The sequence below is a fragment of the Lontra canadensis genome, unplaced genomic scaffold (genome assembly GCF_010015895.1).
Source record: "Lontra canadensis isolate GAN:19392208 unplaced genomic scaffold, GSC_riverotter_1.0 scaffold807, whole genome shotgun sequence".
NCBI lineage: Eukaryota > Metazoa > Chordata > Mammalia > Carnivora > Mustelidae > Lontra > Lontra canadensis.
The window spans coordinates 14,901-26,395 of NW_022631791.1; the positions used below are offsets into that span (position 1 = coordinate 14,901).

The window sequence follows — 11,495 nt, forward strand, 5'->3', positions numbered from 1 at the left end:
AAATATCGGAGCAGGTATTACTATGTTGTGTGAGCCTCCAGTAGACAGTCCTAGGACTATTGGATAGAAGTTATAGGAAGGCAGATTTGGGCACAGTATAATAATCAGGTCACTGCAAGGGGTTGAATAACTCTACTGGACGATTGTTTTAGTCAAGAGGTAAGGCGTTGGTGATCAACATGGTTCCTTCCAAGTCTTAAATCCTCTAGCTACACTAAGCCCCATGACTGTGCTATCTCACTGACAATTGATCAGAGTTGTCCCACATACTCTTTTGCTTATGGAAGTTTATGCTCTGGCAAAGAAAACAGCTCCCACTTCCTGTGGTTATTTAAATATGTGATCCATCAGAAAGGTGTAATGTAATACTTGAGGTTTCAAATAGGTATGAAGAGAATAAAATTTTTGTAGTAAAAGACATGGGTATTAAGAGACTATAGCTTGGATGGTTAAACAACCAAATGTTAACAATTCTAATTGTTGGGATGTTAGGGATTGCTTTTTACAGTTTGAAAGTTGATAAAAGTATTGTTTAAGGTAAGGAATGGAATAGAGAATGGAATACACACACACACACACACACACACACACACACACACACACACACTTTGTGCTCACCATGACCACCAAAAATAATTGGTTCAGAAGACAGTAAATTCTGTTCCAGACAAAAATGAGAGCAGAGATTCAGTGTTGCAGATCATTAGTAGGTATTAGATGTCTGAATTTGTGTTCAATAGATGTGATGTGCTTAGCACGATGTATGCTAGCATGTGCCTCTTTCCCCTTTCTCCCATCAAACCCCAGTGTCAGGGGTCTCCTTCTATTAAGTTGAAAAGCACATTACAGAAAGCGAGAGAGCCCAGTTTAAACATCCCAGCTCTTATTTGCCTTAGATCACTTCAGACCCTGTGTTTTCACTTTCTCACTTCCAAGAAAAGGAGGCCAGTGCATGTTACCTCCTCTCCCGAGGTTCTCATGGGAGAACCATGATTCCAACTCTATGGAAAAGCACCTAGCATTCCCAAGTCAGAATCCACTGGACCTGGACAAAGGAGAGACTTTTCCCTGTGACTAATCTCCGAAAGTGGCTTTCTTTAAACCATTTCATTTGGCTAAAATGAGCACCTTTGGTGCACTTTCATTCCTTAGAAGACCACCAAGAATGGGCCACCAGAGTCTCAACACAATGACTATACTTATTATTTTATAACTACATTAGAAATGAAAATAAACTGAGAAGTTACAAATGCATGCCACTTCATGAATATCGTCGAACAGCAGATTCATCCACTGTAGAAAGTTAAAAGTAGCTTAACTTTTGGGGATGCAAGGACTACACAAACAAAGGTCATAAATGGTAAGATTATTGACAGCACCTTCCAGATGGCATGTATGTATCAATGGAAAATTTTTAAAAAGGAATATTGGCTGGGATACAGGTGGGAAGAAATCAGAAGATGCCTAAAATCTCTACAAACATGTAGGCTTATATAAAACAAGCCCCAAACTGAGATATTTAAGCAATGTTGAAATTTGGTGTAGGCAGGAGATCCCCATTTTATGACGTTTGAACACACTCTTTCTCTTGTTGGATAGCTGGAGGGGGGGTAGGAAACACATAAAAAAAAAAACATTAAGAAGGCATATTCCTATGAGTAAGTTCAGTTTTCTTCCAAGCGTTATTTGCCAAGTTATTGAAGCCTGCCATATCTGCTTTAAATTAAGAAGACTAAGGCACTAAGCACAAATCCCCAGTTGAGTGTTTGTGTTGCATGTGCACACATGTTAACCACCAGAACATTTATGAGAACATACATCAACCACATGTTTTTTTTTTTCATATGAGAGGCAGTTTTACACTAATGCCATTTTTTCCATAGATTATTCTGAGACTGAAGAGGAAGTGAAGCATTTTCCTCAGATTTATCTATCACTACATAATTAGGAAGTTATACCCTTTCAGGTACTTCTGACTTAACTGCATTATCAAATAACACTGACATGACAAAACGTGCCCCTCAGGTTTGTGAATATGCTTGGAATTTTTCTATCAGGCTGTAATTCCCAAGGGCAAATCTGATCCTTTGGAGTCTGGGAACTTTGAGTGCCCCCGCACATCTAAACTTTTTCTCTACCTTATCTTGTCAATCAGGTAGAGAAAGCCAATACTGCAGCTTGTGTGGTTCTTTGGGAATGAAATCATGGACCCAACCTGCTAGATGCAGAAAATGCCTAATAACCATAAAGTGGACGACACTAACACTTTTCTAAGTCCTTATTCTAATATTCCAAGATTAGTTATAATGAGATTTTTAGTAATTTTCCAACAAGAAACTAGATTTTTATTTTCCCATTACTTCTTGGGTCTGTCACATGAGAACCACTTATATAACTGAAGTAAGAAAACAACTATTTGATATTTTTAACTGTTGCATCAAATACAATGGTACTCTAATTATTGCTTAGTCAGTGGCAAAATTTACTGGAATAGTTTATTTACTGAGCCTATAAATGTTCACCATTGTTTTTCTCCACTAGAAACCCCCAGTCCCATGACTTACTCTCCTGTGAAGGGAGAGTATTTTTTTCTTCAGTATTGGTTTTCTTCAGTTTTGACCTGTCAAACTTCTTCACTTCAGACAAGTCTGACTTATCACTCATCTTGACTAAAAGAAAGACTGAAAAAAGTTTTAACTTAAAATCAGCAGAACTAATGTCATACTAAGGAATCACAGCCAATAATTCTCATATTTAATATCAATGCATATTTTATCTGCTGATTTTCAACAAGAAAACAGCACACATCTTAGAAAAGTCATGTTTTTATTAGAATACTTTGAATTACACAGCACTGCCCCATTTCCGATAAGCAGTAAAAGCCTGAATCAGGATGCACTAGAAACCCAGATGCTCTAAAATCCAGAGTCAGTATGTCTGACTCTTTTACATCAGAGCTGAGGCCAAATGGAGGTGACAGAAGCACAAGAAGAGATAGAGATAGAAGAAAAATAAGGACCGTGTTTAACCAACTAATGATTTTGTAACAAGAGACAGCACTTATTTGAGCAAATTCATATTGCATTCAATTAATTTGGGACATTTTTCTTGGAGAGTAAGAAGCAGCGTAAAGAAAAGGGTTAAAAAAAAGGGTGGCATAGATTGCACTAGTTTCTTTCCATTTTATCTGCCCAAAGATAGATTCAGGAGCCACAATAAGAGAGGGAGAGGATTTAATCCAGTTATAACTAATTACATGTCTCATATTAGCTCTTTTTGGCACTGGTTTGTAAATGCTGGTAGAAGACACAGCTAATTAGGATCAGACCAATGACTTCAGCTGAGGGATAAACCAAATAGAGTTGATTTTTACTTCATCATGTTTTCTCTGCATAAGGAGAGGTTAGGAGATGAGGTGCCCTGTGACCATTCTGGATTTATCTGAGCAGAGACAACTGAAGACTCCAGAGACCGGAAAACAAAGCTGTCCAGCTCGTGCCTGGTCCCATTCTGGTGAGGTTAAGACACGTCTAGTGCCCGGAGTAGAATGGAGAGGCCCCCAAACAGCCAGAAGCCGCGAGTATGCCTCCCTTCCATCGAGGTCACCCCAAGACCTTCTGATGAGCGACCAGTCGCCCATCTCCAGAGGTAGGAAAACAGGGACTAACAAATAAATTATAAAGGGCTGGGCGCATGGGCCATTTTGTCAGGAGCACTTCGCTTACATTTTAAAATAACCATCACCTTTGTTGGGCGCACAGCCCACTTTTTGGCCACAGGAAGGGAGAACGCAAAGGGCCAGCTCCAGAGGGTCCAAGCCTGGCAGCACCCATATTCCTCTAAGTCTCAGGCGTGCAGCCACCGCAGACAGGCCGCCCCCTCCGGCCTTCCAAGGACCCACCCTGGGAGGACTCCGCAACGCACAGAGGCGGCGCCGCAAAAGACAAAGGCGCGGACTCTCTAGGAGGCGCAGTTAGAAAACCCCAGTCCCGACTCAACCCCACCAGTTCCCAAGAGACCGACCCCTTCAGCCCTGCAGCTGCTGCGCCCTCCCCATAGTCTTCCGGCTCCGCCGGGACGGCAGGTCCTCACCTGATGGCTTGAAGACGGTTGAAAGGAGGACGGCTGGACCAACGCCACTCCACACACTGGACGAGGTTAACCTTCCTGCGTGGCACCCTGCAGTTATAAGTCGCGGAGCCGACCCCGCTCCGGACCCCGCCCCAACCACTTCTGATTGGCTGAGGGATCCCAGGCCCTCCTCTTCGCTGCCCCCAACTCCCCCTCTCCCCGGGCTTTCGTCTTGTAGGCTTGAGTCCACTGTCTCCCCTCTACTCAGGACCTCTCTCCTGCATCAGTGTCTTGGTGACGTCATACTGGAGCCACCTCCCCAGACACTGCCTAAGCCTTCTCTGATTCCCCGAGGGATCGCCTGCCTGCCTCCCCAGTCTCTCCCACTATTTTCTTGCTAAGGATCCACTTCCCTCCTTCCCAAGTTCACTCACTCTTCCAATATAATTGGGTCCTCTACAATAAACAAGCGCTTCTTTCTTGCCCAGTTAGGTTCCAACGTCTGGAACCGGGTTTTATAGCCATAGAGTCTAAGTACTCTGTGATAACCAAACAGTGGTTTAGAAATAAAGCGCAGTGGCGTCTGTTCAAATCCTTGGCCAGGTCGTGGAGGAGGGGAGCTCCTTGAGAGGGTGGGCAGTTCAGTCATTCACCCCCACGGCTGAACTTTTCTGTCACAGTGGTGCTCTCCTATGTAAAAGTCCCATTTTCAATTTTCTCAGCCACTGAACGTGGTAGTAGTCAGTTTAGGGTAATCACAGGAGGATCTACTGAGGCTATTCATCATTTATCTCCCAATCCCTAGCACTTTGCTTGGCCCACAGAAGACACTAAATACCTGTCTATAGATTGAAGTAATACATCTGTGATAGAGCGGAAATTTGGGACAGCGGCACCCACCCAGTGTCCATGTTGGGGGAGGAAAGTGAGGATCCAGTAGTTACTTGAAAGGACTAAATGTTCAAAGTCATTTTCTGGGTACTCACACAGAACCTTAGAGCATTAAGGTAAGATGGAGATAGGACGATGTTTTTAGCTTGTATCCAATATTTGCCATATGGTTCATGTATGGTGGTAAAGATACTCTGCATAGATCAGCATCCACTCTGTCCATGAGGATTTCTCAAGCCCTTCTCACTTCTCTCCATTCATTCCTTTTTCTGTGTTCTTGTGGCACTTCGTGTTAATTTGAGAGTTTTGTATGTTTGTTGAAGAAATTTTTAAAGCAGAAAGCCACCCTCATTCAACAAATAATATTTATTAAGTGCCTACAATGTCCCAGACACTAAATATAATAAACACCAGTGTTTCCATGACTCAGGTTTGAATTTTTTTAACATTTTGGTTTATTTACTTTTTTTAAAGAATAAAAATAGTACAGAAAAACTGAGGTTCCCTTGACCCTTGCCTTGTGTCCATTTACTCTCCCACTTCCCCAGAGGTGGTCCAATCTTGAATGTGAAGTACAGTTTCTAGACTATTTTTCTGTCATTACTGATTCATGCAAATCTCTGTTTCTAAGAATGACAGAGTACATTGTGTGGTCCAGTGCTCCACGTGTAAGACTGAATTTCCACATTACTTGGGGTCAACAGGAAGTTCCAGATACCCAACCACCCCACCATAGCCCAAAATTCAAAATCTGCCTTGAATCTATCTGCCTTGAATCTATCAGAATTCACCTAATAACGATGTTTATCTTCATTTATGCCAGTTACCACAAGAACCCTGAGATCCCCCATGACACCCCTCAAATCCTTCATTTTAACCTCCATAAAGCTGTGACCACATCCCTTCCCTAGTTTATTTCTCACACCCCTTCCCCATTCCTAAAACAAAATGCACCCTCAGTAATTCCCCTATATCCTCAACCTCTTCTCTAAATGTGTCCTTTATTGTCTTCCCCTACAGAAACCAGGCTCTCCCTCTGAGGACTCTGTGTCCCCTGAAGTCCACTCAAGAGAAGTATACGATATTTCTCTCACACCACCACTGTACCACAGAACCTGAAGGTTGAATAAATGTCTTTCTTCCTTCTCATTGCTGCCTTAGGCCAGTCCTCTCTCACGTCTTTAAAAACTGCTGGCTTTTGGCAGCTTATCACCAACTAGCCTTTATTGTTGTCATCTACCAAACTTCAGTTTCCCATCTCTCCTTATATTTTGAAGATTTTAGCTCCTGGAATGTGGTCACCCTCAATGAAGTAGTACTGTCCTAATTCCTGGTGAGCTCAAGAACAACCATTCTGACACACTGACTCCCTCGGTTCCTTGAACATTTCTCCTTCATGACATTGTCTTTAACCCCATCTCAGCTACTCACTCACATGGTCATACCCTGGGCCCTGTCATAGCTATTTTAGCAACTTCTCCATAATCTCAATTTCAAACATTCCTCTTTCTAACTATCACCTCCTTTCTTTTCAGCTCACTCAGAATCCCACCTTCTTTCAAACTCACCAAAATCTCCAACCCATAGATCTTATCAGATTTCATCATCCCTTGCTCCCTTATTGATTTTTCTCCCTTCCTTCCCCAGCTTAAATGTTATGTTCAGTCTTCATTAACACTTGTTTACATGTACCCTGTACTCTTCTACCCCCTCTCACTTTGTATTGTTTCCTTGGAAAAATCATAACCATGACTAAACCAAATACACCTCAAGGAGCTTGAACCCACACAGCTAAACCTAGCTGGAGGAAAATGCACAACCACATGAATAACTTTAACTTGACTAACATGAACTTCAACCAGGCCCTTAATGCTGCCAGTAAATTACTCAATTACTCAATAGGCCTCCTCTCCCTTAACTTTCCAAATGTTTTAAGTTATGATTTCATACTTTCTCTCTCCTCAAACTCCCAACACCACCTCCCCATCCCAACTTTTCTGTTACTTTATATTTTACTAGAAAATTGTAGGTATCAAAAGTGAACTTTCACTGACTTCTACCACCACATCACTTCACCTATCCACACCTGCATCTGTATACGTAGACTTCTTGTTGATACCTTTATTAGTCAGAGTTCTCCAGAGAAAGAGAACCAATAGGATAGATAGGTAGATGATAGAAAGATATGTAGGGGATTTATTATGAGGGATTGACTTATGTGATTATGAAGGCTGAGAAGTTCCACGATCTACTAAATGAAAGCTGGAGGCCCAGCAAAGCCAGTGCTGAACTTCTGGTCAAATTCTGAAAGCCCAAGAACCCAGGGCCAGAGGGTGGCTGTGGGAGGTGGGGAGCAGGCAATGGTATAAGTCCCAGTCCAGTTTCAAACACCTGAGAACCAGGAGTACCAATGACAAGGGCAGGAGAAGAAGAATGTCTTAGCTTAAGCAGAGAGAATAAATTTGACCTTTCTCTGCATTTTTTTCTATTTGAACCCTCAACAGATTGGATGAAGCCCACTAACATTGGTGAGGGCAATTATTTTTACTCAGTCTACTGATCAAAATTCTAATCTCTCCTAAAAACACCCTTGCAGACACACCTAGAAATAATATTTTACCACTTATCTGGATGTCCCTAAGCCCAGTCAAGTTGACACATGAAATTAACCATCACAGAAATTGTCTTATATAAATTAGCCAAAAAGTCTTTAATATGAGTGAAATAGAGAAGGATATGTTTGAAAGAATGCTAAAAAATGTCAAGGAACTTTAAAATTTGCTAGTATATATAGAAAGCTATTAAATTTTAAATGCTTTTTAGAAATAATAAAACAGTTGTGTCCTAAAATTGACTAAAAGCATTTTTGGATTATTTGGGTTGTCAAAATATAAAAAGAATACCAAAAAAGATATTTTAAAATCTCAAGAGGAATTAAACTAACCTACCATAAGTAAAATAAATTTTTGCAAACTGGATTTCAGAGAACTATGTCATTAAATTAATGAGGAAATAAGTCAATATATGACATGAGACAAGTCAAATATTTAAATGACTGGAGAGAGAATATCATTTCAAAAAGACTGTAAAGATCTGTAGTACATATTACCCTATTAAACATTAAGCCAAGGACTTGTGTAAGTCAGGGTTCTCCAGAGAAACAGAACCAGTAGGATATATTTATTTCAAAGAGTTTTATTTATTTACATTTATTTCAAGGAACTGTCTTATGTAACTGTGGGGACTGGCGAGTCTGAAGTCCACAGAGCAGGCCAGCAGGCGCATGCAGGAATTAATGCTGCAGTCTTGCAACAGAATTTCTTCTTCCTCTGGGAAACCTGAGTTTTTGCCCTTAAGAACTTTCAGAAAAAAAAAAAAAGTAGGGCACCTGAGTGGCTCAGTTAGTTGAGTATCTTACTTGGTTTTGGCCCAGGTCCACCTAGGGGTCATGGGATTGAGCCCAACTTTTAGCAACCTACCCTTCCTGCTGCTGAGCCCCCTGTTGGGCTCTATGTTCAGCCGAGAGTCTTCTTGCTTGGGATTCTTTCTCTCCCTTTGCGCCTACCCCCCCCCCCCCCCCCCGCCCCCATGCTTTCTTTTTCTCTCTAAAAAAAAAAAAAAAAAAAAAAAAAAAAAAAAAAAAACTTTTAGTAGATTGGATGAGGCCCACCTACACTATCGAGAATAATCTTTATTTAAAGTCACCTGATTTCAGATGTTAACCACATCTACAAATACCTCTACACCAATGTCTAGATGGATGTTTAATAAATGAATACTATATGAATACTATATGAGTACTATAGCCTAGCCCAGTTAACATATCACAGTAACTAAAACGCTTTCGTCAAGAACCCTCTCTGGAAGACTAAGTAAATTCCTTTTGAAGCTTTTACTCTAACAATCTTAAGTCTGTTCTAATGATTTTTCAATATATAGATTGCCACACACTGTTCTTTCAGTTCAATAAAAATTTATTGAATATCTACAATGTGGTACGTACTATTGGAGTGCCTGTCCCCAAGAAACTCCATAAATTTGAGCTTTTGCAGTTAGTAAGTTTATTTGATCTATTATTACCACTTATTACCTTTAACCAAATGTGTCAGCATTCAAAGGATGCATCTGTATAGACTACTGAAAAAATTTCACCAGTAAGATTTGATAAGTTGCTTGTCTATCAACATATCTCTTGGATGTCAGCATTAGGGGTCCCTTTACAATCTCAAAAGTTTCCTCTACTGTGTGGATCATAAATTTAAGAATGACTTAATTATTATATGAACACAATGAGGCCATAACATCCCCTCTATATCCTGGCTTTTATATGATTTATATTCCTTATCTTTCAAGTCTATACTGCTGTTTTTACCTACCCTTTCTTATTTATTTATTCACTTTTACTACACTAGTTGGTCTTTGCTAAAAATCATGAAGTGAGACCAAAATAAGGATGTTTGCTGCATAGAAGCTGGAGTGTAATGGAGTTGATGCAGACTCATTTTGTTGACCATTTGCAGTGCCATTTTCTTTTTGGTCTGTGTAAGTGAAGTTGCACCTTAAGGTAAAACTATGATTGTTGGGGTATCACAGTTGCTGACCTGAAGTTATATGTAACAAATTGCAGCCACTCTCTTTCCACATAATTTTAGTCCTGGTAGCCATATCATCTTTGTTCCTACAGCTGTGATCCAAACTAAGGCTCATTATCAAGCCACATTTGTTGCTGGTCCTCACTTAATCTTGGCTTAGTTAATCGAGCTTTTGTCTTCCAGTTCTACGGAATTGGCTCAATCTTACTTACCCATATTTCTTCCCATTCCATTGCTCTTAGGACCAAACACTTCCATGACCAAGTTTCCTCCTGTTTCTTGCCAGTAATCCCAAGTCTAATCTCTTATTTCTGGACTATAGTTCCCTAGTATTAGATCTCCCTGTATTTCACTGCCTACTTTTCTGTATCTTCATCTCCTAACCGAAGCCAATGTCTACTGGAGGTGTACTTTATCTGCTGATCAGAATCCATTATTGGCTCCTCAAAAAACTGACTCTGCTACTCAACCTTTCTTTATAGACTATGTTAAAGAATCTCCCTTGATTACCAGCTACATCCATACAATTGCCATAACATAAATTAATATCAGCTGCTATTTCTATATCTACAAGTAGAAGGCAGAGGCAATCTTGAAAAAGATATATCTTTGTTGGTATCTTTAAATTTGGCATATTATTTTATGGAAGAAATGTATGTGCTTCTCAAGTAAATTATGTGGTAAAAGGTGAGCATCCCGTCTTCTAACCCCTCTGATGTCATCCCTTGAAAAAATGACAGTTAATAGTTTACAAGCAGGGGTTTACAAATTCACATACATCTTATTATCACCTGAGGGGTTTTAAAAACTACTGATACCTGATCTCTACCCAGTGGTCTGCTGCTAAATGTTTAATAACTATTCTGTAGAAGAGGCTGATACATAGCCTTTGTTGATTTTTGTGGTATAAATACTCCCACAATGGCCTATTTTATTCTATTTTTCCTTTTCCTTTTCTTTTTTCTTTTAATCTATTTTTTATTTAAATTCAATTAGTTAACATATTCTGTATTATTAGTTTCAGGGGTTGTCAGTGATTCATCAGTCTCATATAACACTCAGTGCTCATTACCCCATCCCCTCACCCTCCTCCCTTCCAACAACCCTGTTTGCTTCCTATATAGGATTAAGAGTCTCTTATGGTTTGTTTCCCTCTCCGATCTCATCTTGTTTTATTTTTTCCTCTATTCCCTCATGATCCTCTGTCTTGTTTCTTAAATTCCACACATGAGTGAGATCATATGATAATTGTCTTTCTCTGACTGACCTATTTCACTTAGCATAATACCCTCTAGTCCCATCCTCATCATTGCAAATGGCAAGATTTCATTTTTTTGATGCCTGAGTAGTATTTCAGTGTGTGTGTGTGTGTGTGTGTGTGTGTGTGTGTGTGTGTGTTATACAGCATCTTCTTCTTTAACCATTCATCTGCTGATGGGCATCTGGGATCTTTCCATAGTTTGGCTACTGAGGACATTGCTGCTATAAATATTGGGGTGCAGTTATCTGATGATCAATTTTAACCTATTGATGTGAAATAGTAAATTCAACCAGCTGGTAAAATTCCTGAAATTTTTCTAACCAGATCTCATGAGACAATAGGAGTTGACTTCATTGGACCACTGCCTCTACTCCAATCCTATCTCACAATAATTGAATCAGAATCTCTGGGGATAGGCACAAGGTAAATTTGTCTCACACAGAGCTTTTGTAAAGTAGTGTTTGACCCCAAGGTTTTTAACTAGACTCTACTATTTCATAGTAGTGTAACTTTGGGAAACTACAACACCTTTCTTCATCAGCAACATAGGGATATTAATTGTACTTACTTCCTAGGATAATTATGAGGATTAAAAGAATTTGTGTATGACACTTAGAGCAGTGTCTCGTATGTTAGTTATTCTTATTCTCTCTTAATTCAGTTTCTTCACCTTAGCTGAG

At 39.9% G+C, this 11,495-nt stretch overlaps 1 protein-coding gene across 1 annotated transcript; it reads right to left on the reverse strand.

Annotated features, from left to right (window-relative positions):
- Positions 1–1,367: 1,367 nt before the first annotated feature.
- LOC116863269 (thymosin beta-15A-like) lies at positions 1,368–4,162 on the reverse strand. The gene is made up of 3 exons (XM_032850772.1): positions 4,093–4,162; positions 2,565–2,681; positions 1,368–1,599 (listed from the first exon to the last, which is right to left on the reverse strand). Exons 2-3 carry the CDS (start codon positions 2,662–2,664, stop codon positions 1,562–1,564), a joined length of 138 nt encoding a protein of 45 aa, XP_032706663.1. The 5' UTR covers positions 2,665–2,681; positions 4,093–4,162; the 3' UTR covers positions 1,368–1,561.
- Positions 4,163–11,495: the final 7,333 nt, after the last annotated feature.

Bases quoted from the DNA above. Each gene is read 5' to 3' on its own strand.
- LOC116863269 (XM_032850772.1), bottom strand. From the start codon at position 2,664: ATGAGTGATAAGTCAGACTTGTCTGAAGTGAAGAAGTTTGACAGGTCA. The intron at 1,600-2,564 runs GTAAGTCATGGG...CCCCCCCTCCAG, and splicing joins TACTCTCCCTTCACAGGAGA to CTATCCAACAAGAGAAAGAG.